Below are 19,224 nucleotides of genomic sequence, written 5' to 3' on the forward strand. Positions count from 1 at the left end.
GCAGTTAGTGGTACTTTCACATGGCTGCTGCCTTAGTGACTTTGGCAGTCGGGGTCACTGGTTTGGGAGGTGCTTGTTAAGAACCTTTGGCAATACTTTGCCGAGCATTTTATAGATGAAACACACTGCAACATCTTGTGCTGTTGGAGGGAATGAATACTGAGAAGGTGTCAATCAACCTCAGGGTCCTTGTGCATGAGTCGCAAAAACCCAGCCTGCAGGTGCAGCAGGTGGTCAGGAAGGCAAATGGGATGCTGGCCTTCATAGCGAGGGGGATTGAATATAAAAGTAGGGAGGTCTTGCTGCAGCTGTATAGGGCATTGGTGAGGCCGCAGCTGGAGTACTGTGTGCAGTTTTGGTCGCCGTACTTACGCAAGGATATTTTGGCCTTGGAGGGAGTACAGAGGAGGTTTACTAGGCTGATACCGGAGTTGAGGGGGTTGAGCTATGAGGAGAGGCTGAATAAACTAGGCTTGTACTCGTTAGAGTTTAGAAGAATGAGGGGAGATCTCATTGAGACATGTAAGATGATGAATGGGATGGATAGGATAGAGGTGGAGAGACTCTTCCCGCTCAGAAAGGACAGTAGGACTAGGGGGCACAGCCTCAAGATAAAGGGGGGGGCGGTTTAGAACGGAGTTGAGGAGGAACTTCTTCACTCAAAGGGTGGTGAATCTCTGGAATTCTCTGCCCGCTGAGGTGGAGGCTGCCTCGCTAAATATTTTTAAGACGCAGGTTGATGGGTTTTTGATAAGAGAGGGGATTAAGGGTTATGGGGAGAGGGCGGGAATGTGGAACTGAGACACGACAGATCAGCCATGATCTTATTGAATGGCGGGGCAGGCTCGAAGGGCTGGATGGCCTACTCCTGCTCCTATTTCATATGTTCTTATGTTCTAAGTGAGCTGCTTTGTCTTGCATGCTATCAAATTTCGAGTACACATGCACAGTTAATGATTACTGCCAGATGTTAATGAGAGGATTTGGTAATGACATAGCAGTGAATATTAAGGAGAGATGATTAGACTCGCTTGCTGAAATGCCCTTTACCTGGTATTTTTGTGGTGCCAATTTTTGCACTTAGCCTAATTCAAGTATAATTGGGGCAATAAAAGCTTACCTCGCCAGCGACACACAAAAGAATATACATTAAAAAGTTCTGATGACAGAGTAGGCTAATGGGGCTGGATTGGATTTGTCCTACTTTTTTGTGCACTCAACACATCTGGGCAAATTTCCATATTGTGAAGCAGTTGTCAGTTGCAGCTGTACTTAAGCAGCTTGGCTAGAGAAATGATCATTCTAGAGCACAAGCCGTTAGCGTAACAGTTGCGATGCTGGTGGGGCCCAATGCCTTTGATTTATCCAGTATTAAGCTTTTTCTTAATATCACATGACATGAATCACATTGGCTGAAGATGAACTTCTGTGGAGGTGGGGATGCAGCAACAAGCCGAGATGAATCATCCAATGGCACTTCTTGCTGAAGATGCTTGCAAATGCTACAGTCTCCTCTTCTAAACTTGTGCATTTAAATATACCATTATTGAAGATGAGGCTGTTCATGGCGTCTTCTCCTCTTCCAGTTAATTATTTAACTGTCCACCACCATTCACGACTGGATGTGACAAGACTTCAGAGCTTTGATCTGATCCACTGGTTGTGATCAGTGCTGAAGCTGGCGAGAATCTGGAGTGGCTAGCCCAGATCTGCCGGACTTCACATTAGGTGAAGACCAGACGCATCACAAAAGATGCGCGTTGGGCCACTGCAGAAGTCTACCCTCGTGGGAATTAAACTTACAACTGCAATTCCCATGCTCCTGGGACCCATCTGAAAACATCTCTGAATCTGAGCTAAAGTCAGACTTTGCAAGTTCTGTGGAAGTCACCTGAATGATCGCCCAAGTAATGTTGTACAGAAAATAATAGTTTAGCTCAGCGATCTCCAAACTCCAATCCGGATGCAGCCCATTGGTCATAGTTTGGAGACCCCTGGTCTAGCTCATGGGCAACTACAGAACTAACCTCCAATCTCTCCCACTCAGTGCTCCACTGACTGTTACAACCCCTCTGATCCAGCCTGACTGCTCCCTATCAACTCACCTGTCATCCTACCCACATGCCAGCCGACCCACTTACAATGCTTTCTTTGCATAGCCTTCCAGCTTGCTCACTTACTTATTCATCCACTCACCCATTTACATTTTACAAAAAAAAAGCAACTGCAATAAAGAGAACTTAAAATCTAAAATAGGAATTATTTTCAAATCAAATCTACATTGAAGGAAAATAAATGACAATGAGAAGAGGAAATTTTGTCCTGGATGAAGAATAAAAGCCATACATATCTAAATAATTTGAAGTAGAATTAATTACTTATTTTGTGCTTCCTTACAAATCTTTGCCTTTTGCCAAGTCCCATTCACAAATTTTAACTCTTCTGGTACATGCGCACACATTTGAAGTACAAAATCAAATACTAGGGGGTAGTGGTGACCACAATCAGCAGTCTGATGAAAATCACATACAAATTTGTATTTGTTTTCAGGAGTGTTCCTTTTTCTTTCTGCTCAAACACATACGCATGTTACTGAATCCCCAAACTGTCATGGGTCAGTGCAGTCAGGCAGCTTTGAAAAAGGTGAAGTGAAGAAGTTGCATATTCTTTAATTTGGTTAAGAGTGGCAATGTTTTGCAGTTTGTGTAAAATGGGTTTAATCACAAGAAAAAACATTGAAATCACAGTGGCAATCACCAGATCTTGAATTACTGAAAATTACTTGTAAAAACAAATACAATTAGTTTGCTGCTTATATGGGGTACAGTAAGTTAAGAAAACTAGATTAAATAACTTTTAAAACATGCCTATTAGTATGTTTGTACCCAAAAGAAATCCTGCTTACATCTTTAAACCCTCTTCAAAGACCCACAAGCTCAATTAGCAGAAAATTTCAATGGTGATTAATTCATCCTGGATGCCTAACATGTTTTATAGTGCAATTCTTTTTAAACCACAGAAGATTAGTGAAACGTGATTTTTTGCTCAACATAAATTACACTTACAAAACCACGATATTTTGCACATTTCTTCAATTTCAGACAGGTTGCCTCACAAGAATTTAACACAACTGAATGGAAACTCTCCCTCTGCAGTTTTATTTTCTGTAGCAGAGTTGGTGGACGCCACCTTACCGAGCATTCATGCCACACTCCTGCTACAGCAAGGTCAAAAAAGTCGGCACCCAGCCAAATCTCTTTTCATTTCAGCAGGATGGGATAATCCCAGTAATGCGAATGGTGGTAACATTCTGGCCTATATTTTCAGTTAAACCTATTTACACAACTTCAAAAACAAGTTCTCTATTAAAATTATTTGCATGTTTCATTGCCATTCAATGATGTGCAAATCAATTGTACTAACCTCAGGCACCACTGAAACAGGCCTCTTTTTTTCTTCCATGTTTTTCTGCTTTAGAATTACTTTCTCCACTTCCAATGTCCCAATCAAAGCGTTGGGCTTGAATTGGATTAGATTCTTCTCTGCTCCCACCAATTCCATTGTGTGACTTGATGGATTCAAATGATACTTGCCACAGAGGAATACCAACAAATCCATCATGGGTGTGCTAAAAAAACAAATGTTTGTCAGGTTAAACTGCATATTGTTAAAAACAAACTGCAAAACACAAGGTTTAACTTGCTGACACTTGCGATTCTCTCTGATAATGAGATGCTTTTTTAAAAACGATCATTTATAGGACATGGGGTATCGCTGGCTGGCCGGCCAGCGATTATTGCCCATCTCTAGTTGGCCTTGAGGGCAGTTGCGAATCAACCATATTGCTGTGGCTCTGGAGGCACGCATAGGCCAGACCAGGTAAGGATGGCAGATTTCCCTCCCTAAAGGGCATCAGTGAATCAGATGAGTTTTTCTGACAATGATTTAATGGTCATCACTAGATTCTTAATTCTAGTTTTTTTTCTAATTACTGAATTCACATTCCACGTTCTGCTGCGGCAGGATTTGAACCAGGATCCCCAGAACATTTGCTGAGTTTCTGGATTAACTGTCTAACAATAATACTACTCGGCCACTACCTCCCTGAAGACCTTGGTGAGCAGCTTTCAATAGAAACTGCCAGACTGCTGGAAAATTATGAATGAATCCCAACAGGACAGGATAAGATTCTGTTCTGAATTTTAATAAATCAGAATGAAATTGTGACTTCCTAAAAAAAAAAGTGGCTCAAGTACGAGTGCCTGGATAGATCAAAACAAATATAGTTCTGTTTACATTAATTTAGGGGCATTCAAAATTGGAGGTGTTTTTGTCACTCAGTGCTTTACAGTTAGTTTTCCCAGAGGATATCATAACTTTGGAATAAAGTATAGACTAGTGCGGTGAATGATACTCCTCAATTTCAGAGGAGAGCTAGCACAATTCCTGCCTACATGTTATACATGTGCTAAGTGTTAAAAGTCAGAGGCAACATGATTTCAATTTTTTTTGTTTACTTATCAGGTGTCACAATCGGGCTTACATTAACACTGCAATGAAGTTACTGTGAAAAATCCCCTAGTTGCCACACTCTGGCACCTGTTCGGCTACGCTGAGGGAGAATTTAGCATGGCTAATGCACCTAACCAGCACGTCTTTCGAACCGTGGGAGGAAACTCATCTATGATTCAGAAATGGGGAGAACGTGTAGACTCCACACAGACAGTGCCTCAAACCTGGGTCCCTGGCACTGAGACAGCAGTGCCAGCCATTGTGCCACTATGCCACCCTTTCTAGGCTAGTTTTAATTGCTGACAGGGGAGTAGGGTTGAGAATATGCACATTTATTTCCTAATTCGCTGTAGTTTTAAGAAATTTTCCCTGATGAATTTACAACCACATGGGTCAAGCTAACTTCACACAGTTGGTCTGATATTGCATGGAGTTACATGACTGTAGCTAACACTGACATACAAAAATGCCTTATGCAAGGGTAATTTCCTTTAAAGGAAACATTTCTTAGAAACACATTAAGTCAATTAATGCTTTCTAAGAGTTTGGAGTTGTTGTCAGATCAGGAGTGGTCAGTAGGAGTTCAAATGCTTTGTTTAAATAAATCATGCCCACGCTACTTTGTGACTCAACAGGAAACGATTCGGTCTTAAATATTTTGTCCCTTAGAAAACTCAGGCAGATTTTACCACTGAAAGAGTTCATTTCAGAACAATCTACCTAGATGATCTTAGATCAACTTCACACAGACCAAAAACAAGGACAAATATACTACAGATGTAACACCATTCACGCCTGAGGGATCTTCCAATCCCACTGTGATATGGTTCTGTGAATGGCGCATCACCGCCGCGGGTTTCCCAGCAGCGATAGGTACTTTCAGCTGGAAACGCCATTGACAACGACGGGACTGGAAGATCCTGGCCAATGGCAGGCCACCTCCTGGTGGGCACGAAGATCTCACCACAAGTCTAGAATATTAAAGATCATTATACTCAAATAAAGCAAGTGACTGCCACAAATTATAATCAACTGTCAGCTTTTCAAAAAGATCCAAGTACTCCTTGCCTCCATTTGTGCTACTTGTGCACAGGCCAAACATTTGCTTATTTTGGAAAATCTCAAATTGTCCCACATTGCACTGGCAATCATCTCATCCGCACACACATGCTTTTTTTAGTGGAAGCATAGACAATGCTTTTTGGAGCAAAGCTGTTCCAGCTCTTAGGAAAGTATACAAACAGGGTTTGGAAATTACTAACTATGAGCTAACTGTGCTTCTGGGAATTTTATTGGGTTTAACTTCTGGCATTGGTGAATTGTGAAGTATATTAGCCTTATACTAACTCTATGCTTATAATGAGTGAGAATGAAAATGTTACTTTATTCCTTCTCACAAATTTCCTTTTGCTTATAAAGCTATTTTTGGATATTACAAATGAGATAAAATTAATGTATTTCATTTCCATAGATAGCAACTTATAAAATTCTAACAGGGTTACACAGGGTAAATTCAGAAAGAATGTTCCCGATGGTGAGGAAGTCCAGAACTAAGGGTCATAGTTTGAGGATAAGGGGTAAACTTTTTAGGACTGAGGTGAAGAGAAATTCCTTTACCCAGGAGGTTGGTGAATGTGTGGAATTCACTACCACAAAGTAGTGGAGGCCAAAACATTGTCCAATTTCAAGAAAAAATTGGATTTAGCTCTTTGGGTTAAAGGGTTATGGGGAAAGGGAGAAATCAGGATATTAAATCCAATGATCAGCCATGATTAAAAATGGTAGAGCAGGCACAAAAGGACTGAATGGCCTACTCCTATTTCTGGCTTCTATGGAGCACCAAGCTGCTAAATATTCTTTGCAGGAGAAGGGACTAATTGGATAACTCTTCCAAAGAGTTGACACAAGCATAAAGGGCTGAAATGGCCTTCTTCTGTATGATTATTCTATGATTCTACAGAACTGTATAATGGGAGGATGTGCTAATTTTTATCACCACTGAATTACAAGACTTGTACAATTGCTAATCTAATGTAAATTTTGTAACCATCTGAAGCTAGAAGATTTAAAGTACATAGAAATATATATATTTTTTAAATAAAGCACAAGAAATTGCTTATAAGAATGACTCTGAAAGAATGGCTGGGATTTTCTGCCAAAGTCCTTGGGTGGGATTTTCCAATGGCACTGAAATTAGGCAGACTCCAAATATTCCGTTCCCACCCACCACAGGTCCTGGTTGTAATCCTGGCCGTTGTTTCAGACTAATAAATCTGTAAATTCAGTTCAAATATACTCTAGATAGCACGCCATGTCAAATTATTTGGTCATGCCATTCTGTAAAGACATTGAAAATTATAACAACTGACTAATATGAGTATAGTGAGGTCTTCAGTCAATGTGAACTGGTATCTGTGCAAACACTGGTCAAAGTCTGGGGGCGTTTTCCTACAGCATGGGGGGTGTAAAGATGGATTGGTGTTCGAGGATTATTACTGAAGCGAGTGTATTATTGATGGACTGGTTTTGACCTTTTCCTGCAACTACTGTCTATAATCTGATGCACAATAGTCTAGTCTAGTTTTGGTCATCATTGTCCTGGGCTTTTCCTGAGATGAGGTGAATGTTTCCTCCTCAGTTGATGCAAACTCTGTCACCAGATTTCCCCCCCATAATCCATTATGGGGAGGCAATGGCCCAGTGGTATTATTGCTAGATTATTAATCCAATAACTCAGCTAATGATCTGCAGACCCAAGTTTGAATCCCACCATGGAAGATGGTGGAATTTGAATGCAATGAAAAATATCTGAAATTGAGAATCTACTGATGACCACAAAATCCATGCTGATTGTCGAGAACAAGCCATCTGGTTTACTAATGTCCTTTAGGAAAGTAAATCTGCCATCCTTACCTGATCTGACCTACATGTGACTCCAGAGACACAGCAATGTGGTTGACGCTCAACAGCCCTTGGACAATTAGGGATGGGCAATAAATGCTGTAAAAAGTCTGACAACACCAGGTTTTAGTCCAACCGATTTATTTGTTAGTAAACGCACAAGCTTGAGGTTTCCCTCTTCGTCAGGTGAATGGAGAGTTCTGGCCTCAGACAGAGCATATAAAGCACAGACAGTTTACAGATTACTGATTAGAATGCGAATCTTTACACCTAACCTGCTGTTCAAGTCCTAAAGTGGCCGACAATGTGAGTGGAAGGAGCACTGATCACAGGTTAAAGATGTGTATTGTCTCCAGACAGTATAGTGAGTGAGGTTTTGCAAACCCAGGCAAGTCACAGGGGTTACAGATAGTGTGACATGAACCCAAGATCCCTGTGGAGACCGTCCTCGTGCGTGCGGAACTTGGCTATCAGTCTCTGCTCAGCGACTCTGCGCTGTCGTGTGTCGTGAAGACTGCCTTGGAGAATGCTTACCCGAAGGTCAGAGGCGGAATGCCCATGACCACTGAAGTGTTCGCCAACAGGAAGGGAACAGTCTTGCCTGGTGATTGTCGAGCGATGTTCATTCATCCATTGTCGTAGCGTCTGTATGGTCTCCCCAACGTACCATGCTTCGGGACATCCTTTCTTGCAACGTATCAGGTAGACAATGTTGGCCGAGTTGCAAGAGTATTTACCGTATACCTGGTGGATGGCATTCTCACGTGTGATGATGGTATCCATGTCGATGATCCGGCATGTCTTGCAGAGGTTGCTGTGGCAGGGTTGTGTGGTATTGTGGTCACTGTTCTCCTGAAGGCTGGGTAGTTTTCTGCAATCAATGGTCTGTTTGAGGTTGTGTGGTTGTCTGAAGGCAAGAAGTGGGGGTGTGGGGATGGCCCTGGCGAGATGTTCGTCTTCATCAGTGATATGTTGAAGACTCCAGAGAAGATGTCGGAGCTTCTCCACTCCAGGACAAAACCTCACTCACTGTGCTGTCTGGACACAATACACATCTCTGTAACCTGTGATCAGTGCTCCTTCCACTCACATTGTCGGACACTTTAGGACTTGAACAGCAGGTTAGGTGTAAGGATTCGCATTCTAATCAGTAATCTCTAAACTGTCTGTGCTTTATATGCTCTGTCTGAGGCCAGAACTCTCCATTCACCTGACGAAGAGGGAAACCTTGAAAACTTGTGCGTTTACTATCAAATAAATCGGTTGGACTAAAACCTGGTGTTGTCAGACTTTTTACTGTGTTTACCCCAGTCCAACGCCGGCACATCCACATCAATAAATGCTGGCCAGCCAGCAACACCCATGTCCCACAAATGAATTTTTAAAAAATGATTGCTATCTTCAAATTACATTTGGATTCAACAGTAAATTCATTTCAGAGAATCACTGAAGGAGGCCATTTGGTCCAGTATCCTTATTGCTGGTTCTTGCTATCCAATTATACTAGAATCTGTATTCCACTTCTGGAAAGATTTACTAAACACTTTTTTTAAAAGCTTGGAACTATTTGCTCAATGATCAACCAATTGTTCTCAGCTAAAAAGTATACTTCACCAATCCCTGCAAGGGAAGCTTTCAAAAATATCTCACGCACATTGCCAAAAAAACTTTACAATTCCATAATTTGGTCTAAAAATCAAAAGGAAATGAAGGATGCAGCAGCTCACTGGTCTCTTAAATTTTCTCAGACCAGGTGTCACTCAATCCATATCCAATGACCTCTGTCCCACCACCCTTTTGGACTACCCACTAGTCACCAGTACTCAAGTGCCCTAAACCACGTCAGATGGTCAACGTGTGAATCTACAAATGCAATGAAACTTGTGACATGCCACAATCCAAGATAGCATGCAAAATCCTACTTCAAAAAGCCTTGAAATTACTGTATAACACAAACCAAAGTGAGCTGAGAGAATATCATAACGGGTGCCATCTTAATTATCCGTTCACGCCACACTCCCGCCGCAGTGAAGATGGAGAATTTGGCGACAAGCCAAACTGCAGTGAGGTGGGCAAATCCCACAGGCATGAATGGTCAGAAAATTCTGGCCATTGCGTCCACCGAATCAAATGAAGCTGTATTTGTAAACATAGAAACACAGAAGATAGGAGCAGGAGGAGGCCATTTGGCCCTTAGTTCTTGCGGGTTTTCTGACACTTGAGAAGCCATCCTAACTCTCTAGACTCAGATAAATACAAGTGGGACCAACTCATCTTAGTTCTTGCGGGTAGCCTACTCCACTGCTCATCACGATCATGGCAGATCATCCAATTCAATCACCCCAAATATTATATCTAGCTGCCACTCGAATACATTCAATGTTTTGCCATTTACTACTTCCTGTGGTAATGAATTCCACAGGCTCACCACTCCTTGGGTGAAGGAATGTCTCATCTCCTTCCTCAATGGTCTAACCCGAGTCCTCAGACCCCTGGTTCTAGACACCCCCACCCTCGGGAACATTCTCCCTGCATTTAAACTGTCTAGTCCTGTTAGAATTTTAAGTCTCTATGAGAGTCCCCCCTCATTCATCTGTACTCTAGTGAAAACAATCCTCACCCAGCCAATCTGTCCTCATACATCAGTCTCACGATCTCTGGAGTCAACCTGATAAACTTTCACTGCACTCCTTGAGAGCAAGAACATTCTTCCTCAGAAAAAAGGACACCAAAACTGCACACAATACTCTAGGTATGGCCTCACCAAGGCCCTGTACAATTGCAACAACACATCCCTACTCCTGTGCTTGAAGCCTCTTGCAATGAAGGTCAACATACCATCTGCCTTTTTTAATGCACAGGGAGCCTTTTTCTTTTTAAAACTTGCACCCAACCAATCTGTGCTGACATGAGCAGGCATAGTTTTGAGATACATTTGGTGGTCACAAAGAATAGCCACGGTGATGTGATTTATAGCCACAACATTAATTAGAGGTGAGGCAAGAAATCTTAGGAAGTGTCTCAATATAAACACAAACCTCAACTATAAAAAGATGCATTATAGGTGAATGTGGGATGAGGTACAAAAACACCAACCTTCCATTTATACTGGTTGATTGCTCTAGTCCTCCTGGCAGAACCACAGTCAAATTGAAGTATGTATCCAAGACATTGTCTTTCTGTTCCATGGTTTTATTTTCACACCCTAGGTTCTTAGCTACTGACGAACTCTCAACATGCTTGGAGAATGTTGGTGGTGCTGGGGCTTTTGGCTTGGATCTTTTGCTGTTGACAAGAAGGACATGAAATTATTACTGAAAACATATTGAACAACATATTTATAAAATCTTAAAAATGAAAGTTACACAAGTTTTGCAAATTAACTAGTTAATCAAATACTGTTCAAAGTGGCACCAAGCCTAACAACATCAGAAGGTCACAATACCTGTTCAGCACAAATGCTATAATTGGTCTTAGAATCTTTGATTAGCAAAGGGTGGGAGTGTTTAAAAATAGTCAGGGTTTGTAAACACAAATTTCTCCTCAGGAACTCTTGCAGATGGACATTGGCTGAGGATATTCACATTTGGTTCCGATAGAACATAGAACACTACATCACAAACAGGCCCTTTGGCCCACAAGTTGCGCCAATCATATCCATACCTACCAGTCCATAGAACTATCTAACTCCCAATCCCATTAACTCCCATGTACTCATCCAGAAGTCTTTTAAAAGACCCCAGCGAGTTTGCCTCTACCACCACCGATGGCAGCCAATTCCACTCACTCACCACCCTCAGTGAAAAAAAAACTTACCCCTAACATCTCCTCCGTACCTGCTCCCCAGCACCTTAAACCGGAGTCCTCTCGTAGCAACCATTTCAGCCCTGGGAAATAGCGTCCGAGAATCCACCTTATCTATTCCTCTCAACATTTTATAAACCTCTATCAGGTCACCTCTCAACCTTCGCCTCTCCAGGGAGAAGAGACCTGGCTCCCTTAACCTAAGGCATGCCTCCCAATCCAGGCAACATTTTTGTAAACGTTCCTGTTGGTCTAGTAACTTGCTAAATACAGACCCTCTAATCTGATAAAGAACGGCCATTTAAAAAGATACTATAAACGCTCACATCGCCCAAGGCAAAATACATCCTGGTAAACAACTGCACATTCAAAAGGGGAAGAGTGTCGAAAGAGAAGAGGAGTGGAAAGGAAAGGACAGGTTAAAAACTGATCATTACTGGCTTTATATTTTTATGAAAAAAATTTTTAAAACCTGAAAAATAGAAGCACACCAATAAATGAAGCAATTATAATGAATGGTGAAGACAAGAGCAATTTGAATTCAGATGTCTAGCTTCTTCGAGCTAACTGCAGCATTTTAATTGCCATTCTCAGCCTGAACATTGTGTTGAGTGTAAAAATGAAACATATCCTTTTGGTAAATGAAGTACCTGTAACTGGTTTTGGATTTGTATTCTTTCCTTCTTAAATTTATTAGCATATTGAACAAGTTGATGCCAGTGGCATAGTAGCCGTTGCACTGATGCCTGTGGTAAGGTAGTTCTTGCATTGATGCACCGTGCACACTGGGGGCATCCCCCATGACGATAATACCCTCTCTATTCCTCCCTGCCTGGTCTCCAAAAAAAACTTTCTCCCTCGACACACCTCCCTGTATTCCCCAATCGCTTCTGTTTCTGAAGAGAGGCATGTCTGAGGTATTGGACAATGTCCTCTTTAATCAGGGTCCTCCCTGCAATCCCAGCAGTGCCCACAACTGAGAACTGGCTTTGCTGTGACTGCTAACGCATCTGGCTAATCAGATTAGCCAATAGCTCTTGGGGGCACGAGTTCCTCCCTTGAGCGGCAGAAGTCCTGTTCTCCATTCATTTAGCCACGCCCTACTCATTGAGCTGGCCAACAAAACAGTATGTTGCTTCTTTCAGATGAGTTGGCTGGCAGCTGATCTTGTAATGGGGCAATACCCCTCAGTGACATCTGAATCATTTCTCTCCACAGACATTGTCCAATCTGCTGAACATTCCCAGATTTCCAGTGTCTGCAGTGTTTTGTTTTGGTTGTAGGTTATGCACATATTTATCTCCAAAAAGAGGCCAGCCAAATAGGTGCATTGACTGCCCTTCCCTCTCTCTCTCTGCTTCTGCCAAACATCCCAAAGCTTAATGTTTACATGCTACCTCTCAGCATTAATTGAAACAAGATCTGCTTTCACATGTCACCTAAATATAATTGACTCAAGTGTTGTTGCACTTTGGGACTGCTTGATCAGGTGATGTTGCCTTCAGCTCAATGCAAACCAAACCAATCCCATTCTTTTTGGCTCCTTCCAGTACCCAAGTGTTTCTGGCAGCGAGCAGACTTGGTGCATTCCAATTGTATCTCAATGGCACAGAAACAGAATTGTACCTGGAAATGGTGAGAATTATGACTTAAAAATGGAACAGCAACATCGAAGGCAGATGCAAAGCAGCTGTTGTGTAGCCAGACTGCAGTTGATGCCTCAGAGGAAGTAAAAGATTGAAAAAGGAGAAAAATGAGAGTATTGGAAAAGGACAGCTCATTATTTGCTCATGTAAGAAATCTTGCAAGAAATGTCACAAATAACTGACTTCCATTTCTGAATCTTGTAGAAAATTAGGCACAAATACCAGCGGCTTTTTAAAAGTGGATTTAAATTGCACACAGACAAACCAAAACATACAGGGAACAGTCAGCTGCCCCATCAAGCCAGGCTCAGACAGTGGGGGATGCCTTTCTCCTCCCTGCTAGTCCATTGAAAATTTTGACATCGAGCCCTACCCACCCCAGTCCCAGCTATTGAAAATCTCAGCCGGTCTGCTTGCTTCCGTGGAGAAAGGATAAAGCCAACATTTCAATGACCCTTCATAAAGTTATACACTTGACAAGTTTAATGAGGATATCTGTCTTCACTCCAACATCTTCAGACTAACATAAGCATGCTAAAATGAGCGAATGTATTTAATAGTGTAATAAAAATAAAAAATAAATCCTCTATCATTCAAGCAACCACTTCCGAAATTCCTATTATACTATTTTGTTACAACTAAACAAAATAGAAGGGACGAGAAAATGTATTCTGCTTGATTAAGGGTTGTAGATTCTGCTTACAGAGGCCTTTTACTGAAAATGATTCTGTGCAATTTCTCTGCATTTCCCCTCACCTCGGGGACAGGGTTTTCTTCCCATCACTTGCCAGCCATGTTGCATGAAATTCATAACAGGTAGGGTAGATTTGATCCCAATTTCCATTTCACAGTTCTGCCTTGCAGGGACAAGGCATGAAGTGACACTCAGAGTTCTTTTAAGGCAGGAACAGAAGAGTAGGGATGATGAGGACATTTTATTATTCTCCTGTCAACCTCCCGCTCTCCTCATTACGATTTGTTTTGCATTGGGGGTTTTAATTTTGGAAGCTTCTCAATTTTATGCAGTTGTTGGCCTCGCTGTTGAAGGAACTGTTGAAAGTGAAATGCCGCAGCTGCGCCCAATAGCTCTCCCACACAGTGGCAGCCTCCCAATAGAAGGTGTACATCATGAGGGGAAGCTGAACTGAATACTTCATCAGCCATGACTCTGGAAGTGGGGCAGGATAACAGTGGGTCAGCCAGAGGATCCCCATATCACTCTAGTTAAAATGCTGACGAAAACTCAGTCAAGCATCACAAAATATAGTCAAAACCGCCCCTTTCCACAATGTCCTGTCCAAATTTACAAGATGTTTTAAAAGAAATATTTTCTAACAACGGTGTCATGTTTCTCCTTCTCTAATTGCACCAGCCCCAACCACTGGTCACATCTGTTCAACTCCTATTACCAAATGAGTTTAGATTCAAAAACTTTTAATCAACAGTTTTGCTGATCATGAGGAATGAATCGTGCCATTGGGGGAGATTAATGGTCATTGAGAATACAGTGCAGTACAGGAACTTAAGAATATTCAATAGCAAGAGGGTATTTTGAGCGTGGTCGGATAGTTAAGACTCAGTAAATGAACAATTACAGATCATTGGCTTAGACATGCGGAGATGTTGTGAGAGAGCAAATAGAATGAGCAGCTGGGGATCAGTTTAAAAAAGATCAAGGTTATGATGACACAGTACAGAATGGGCTTGGGGAAATTGGATGAACTCAAGTTAGAAATAGCAGTAATGGTAAGAAAAATTACAATTATACCCATGACATTTCAATGAAAAAAGTCAAGTACTGCCAAAACAATGTCATAAGATCAAAGGGCTGAAATTTACATTGCTTGGCAGTGGATGGGAGTCCCAGCTCAAAGTATGTGGATCACCAACCCCCATCTCCACTGTGAAAGATGCTCAACAGTGCACCTTGCAACAAATTAATGACTGCCCATTGAACAACTGGCCAACAGTGGGCAGCTCACCCAATTGGAAACGGTAAGGGGGTGGAATGGGTAGGTCATGAACCAGACGTTGGTCACAGCCACCCCTTGATACAGGATACTGCAGACGTCACAAGTCTCCAACCCACAGAACCATCGCAGTACCTGCATGTAGGAACTTGGTTTTGAATGTGGATGACTAATGATCTGATAATGAATCATTCATTATAACAAAAATTGTTAATGTGCAGGAGGCCATTCAGCCCAACATGTGCGCACTGGCTTTTCAGACCAGCATTACGATTTAGAGCCATTCCCCTCCTTTTTCCCCCATACACTGTTCAATTCAAATAATCATCTAATGCTCCCTCTCCACCACAAGGCACAACACACAACCACCATGAGTGAGGCTCTCAGAGGTATATTGTAGTGCGTCACCTAATCTGTCCAAACATCTGAAGCACAATGATCTACTCAATGGAGGCCTGAATGGAAGCATTGTTTTCATTATACCTCCTTTCAGTCTCCATTTGTGGATTCTTCACTGGTTGGAAGGTTGGAAATCAGTTGGAAATCCAGCAATGATACTGGTTCTTTCGGCCTACACATAAAATCCTGTTCGTAGATTCCTCCAGCACAGAAGGAAACCATTCAGCCCATCTTCCATCTGCTTGCTCTGTGTAAAGAACTGCCCAACTTAGTCACCAAGCCCAGGTTTTATCAGTAAATGGAAAAAACTTCAAAGTCATCTTAGTGCTTAAAAAGGAAACCAAGAGAAATACTATTCATTGGTTACCTGGTGAATGATATAAGCAATACAGAGAAGATCAAAGTCATATCAGTCTTGGAGGACAATAGTCATAGAAATATCAAGTTTAACAAGAGGGTTACCCAATTAAACCCTAGGACAGCAATGAAAGCTACATTCATAGAGATAAGGAAAGAGACACAACAAATGTGGATGTTTAATAGCATTTCAATAGAAGACAAATTTTAAATAGAAGCCTTTAAAAGATACATTGGACCGAACTAGCATTCTCAGATCACTGAGCCCTGGCTAAGCCAGCATGACCAGAAACAGAACAACAAAATACAGGCAAATATCTTTAGTAAACACTATAATGACAGAAGATAAAAGAGGGACCTGTCTGGGTGATTACTACATCAGACAGAAACAAGGTAATAGGATGATCAAAACAAAATGGTGTTGAAAAACGTGCGGGCCAAATAAAATTGTTGCAGAGGTAAAATACATAACATTAACAGCAAGGGAACAGTTACAAATGTACTGAGGACATTAAAAGATGCAAATAGCTTGAAACAGAAGACGACGAGGACAAGATTCTGGACTAAACCTTCCAGTCTCCAGATTGTCAGAAACCGAACATACAACCCAAGATGCACCTTGGAACCCCTAAGGAACCCCTGGGAAACACCCAGGAAGTTTCAACTTTTGAATGGTAATTTCCCTGCTTCCTAGAACCCTCCAAAAATATCTCCAACTCTTGAGCTAGAGTCAGAGGCTTTGGGCAGTTCTGTAGTATTTACTTGGATAGTCACCCAGAAAATGTTAGACAGTAAAAAAATCCAGTCTAATTCCTGACTAGCTAACCCTTCAACCACCCAAATACCCCTTGACTATTCGATTAACCCCTCAGATTTGATCCAAGTACCCCTCCAAACTATACTAACCCCATGCCCTGAAAACCTGATTGGGTCCTGACCTTACCATGATTCCAAACCTTCTTGACTGACCCAATTCACTTATCCACTCGCCCACCTTCCTACACTGCCACTATCCATTCACTCATTCACTAACATTCAAACTGGAGCTTCAAACTTGCCATATGACAGCCAGTGTGTAAAAAGGGAGCACATCTTCCACTGTGACGCTGCACTCCACATTTCTGGTAGAGCCAGGCCGAGAAAACCCAGCAAGAAATGTGGAGCAGCACAATTTGGGGTAAAGTTTGATTGGAGTGGCAGTCATCTCAGAAGATCCAGGCCACTAAATATACTAAATGATTACTTCTGCAAAGTATAAACAAAAGAATGAGATGTACAACTTGCTCCCCCTGCAAAAAGACAAGGCAAAATTCAGGATTTCAGTCGAAATGAAATGGAAATACGAGACCAGAAATACACTCCCAAAAATGTTGGGATAGCATAGAGATTGGAAAGACACTGCCAAGCAGTTTGACTGAACATTAGAGGAGGTATCAGAAAGTTGAAAACAGGCTAATGTAGTATCTATATTGAAAGAAGAGTCTAAATAGATACCAGAAACAAAGGCATTAGATTTACTTTTATTCCATGTAAAATAATGGAATCAATTGTTGAAAATAAATACTTGAAGATCATCTGTACGACAACCACCTCGAACCATCTCAAAAGCAACAGTCAGTCAATGCAATTTTAGGCGTCACACTTAGGAAGATCACACTTGAGCAACTTCTTCAAATTCCTTGAGGAAACAACAACCAAAATTAATTACAATAAACCTAACTGTAGATAATTTATTAAAAGACATCGGATAAATTTCTACTTGAAAGATAACTAATTAAACTCATGTCATATTTCAAGTCAAAATTTGGGTTTGGATAAGAAACTGTTCACTTAATGGACACAGTAAAACATAACCATGCAAGGAGATTGTCAGACATTGTGTAAATGGGGAAACTTTTCAACCATTTACAGTGCAAGCTACCTATTAAATCACGTTTAGACAATGTGGCTTTTAGTTCGCTTATTGCGGCAATGGCCTTAAAACTTGAAATAATGTGTGATCTTGTGGTCACTGGAAATTAAAATATCTTTTACACGTTATTTTCAGGGGTGGGATTTTTATGGCCTCATGTCCCAAAACTGTAAAATCCTCGCCGAGGTCAACAGACGTTTCTATGTTCTGCTCCTTGCCCCCTCTGATGGCAGGCAGGGTGGTAAAATTCTGGCTTATAAAGTATAAAAGGTCAATTATTCAACTGATATTGTACAAAAAATTCTAGTACATCAAATGCAACAAAGTAGGCAAAAGCAAAAGAAGTGCTATGTCATTAGTACCATGGTCACTTTATATGCTGGGAGTTTACCCTGGAATTTAGTATTCTCAGGGGAGGACCAAATGGGGGGTCAGGCATCTGCACTCGCTTGCAGTAAAGCTGGTAGATCAGTATCCTGAATAGACTGTTTCTGTCCTCTTCATCCAAACAAGGATGGCAGGTGGACTGTGGATTATGATGACAGTGGTTAGCACTCCTGCTTCACAGCGCCAATGATCCAGGTAGCTGTCTGTGTGGCGTTTACACATTCTCCCAGTGTCTGCCTGGGTTCCCTCCCACAGTCCAAAGATTAAGTGGATTGGCCATGTTCAATTGCCTCTTAGTCTCAGGGAGATTAGCAGGGAAAATACATGGGGTTATGGAAATAAGACCTGGGTGGGATTGTGTCAGTGTAGGCTCGATGGGCTGAATCACCTTTTTCTGCACTGTTGGGATTATAGATGATGCAAACCAAATCAGAGGGCCAGCAAGTCAAAATGCTCTGTAACCCCACAGGGGAAAAATAAGCATTGCTGAGGCAGATCAGGGAATAGAAGGTCAGTTCAACATAGAGCAGCACAGCAGCCTGTACTCAAATCAACAAATAACTGGGATCTAGACCAGTAGGTAACCAGAAACCACTCTGCTGGATCAGTCTCAGCAGCAATTATGCCCTTTATGAACACAATTCGCTCTTTGCGGTTTGGATGGCTTCTGAGCCTAATGCAGGAAAGTAACTCCCAAGGAGTATGACAGAGAGCCAATGGGAATGGGGGAAAGCCCTCTACTGGTTGGAATCATATAATTAGCTATATAATTTTGTGGCTGCAAGAGCAGATCATAAGCTAGAACTTCTGCTGAGAGTAACGGATTTCCTGACTCCCCAAAACCTGTCCACCATCTACAAGGCACGAGTCAGGAGTGTGATGGAGTATCTTCCACTTGCCTGGATGGACTGCAATTCCAACAACATCCTAGAAACTTGATACCATCCAAGAGAAAGCAGTCCGCTTCGTTGCCACCACTTCCACAAACATTCAATCCCTCCACCACCAATGAACAGTGGCAGCAGTGAGCACCAGCTCTGAAGATGAGCTGCAGGAACTCACCAAAAGTTCCCTTAGGCAGTATGTTCCAAATACCACAAACATTACCTCTAGAAGGACAAATATATGGGCACACTCCACCTGGAATTTCCCTTCCAAGTCACTCAAAATCCTGGATTTGGACATATAATCGCCATTCCTTCACTGTCACTGGGAGAATCCTGGAATTCCCTCCCTAACAGCATTGTGGGTGTACCTACACCTCAGGGACTGCATTGGTTTAAAGTGGCAGCTCACCACCACCTTTTCAAAAGGGATTAGGGATGGGCAATAAATA

At 41.9% G+C, this 19,224-nt stretch overlaps 1 protein-coding gene across 1 annotated transcript in view; it reads right to left on the reverse strand.

The window, feature by feature from the left end:
- The window catches only part of cobll1b (cordon-bleu WH2 repeat protein-like 1b), a 172,945-nt gene that overhangs the window by 54,428 nt on the left and 99,293 nt on the right, over positions 1-19,224 (reverse strand). Inside the window, exons 3-4 of the mRNA XM_080199172.1 lie at positions 10,510-10,698; positions 3,424-3,628 (exon numbers count right to left, since the gene is read on the reverse strand). Coding sequence (XP_080055298.1) covers positions 3,424-3,628; positions 10,510-10,698 — 394 coding nt within the window. The remainder of the gene's footprint in view (positions 1-3,423; positions 3,629-10,509; positions 10,699-19,224) is intronic.

Source organism: Carcharhinus amblyrhynchos, chromosome 11 (genome assembly GCF_965287045.1).
Source record: "Carcharhinus amblyrhynchos chromosome 11, sCarAmb.v2.hapA, whole genome shotgun sequence".
NCBI lineage: Eukaryota > Metazoa > Chordata > Chondrichthyes > Carcharhiniformes > Carcharhinidae > Carcharhinus > Carcharhinus amblyrhynchos.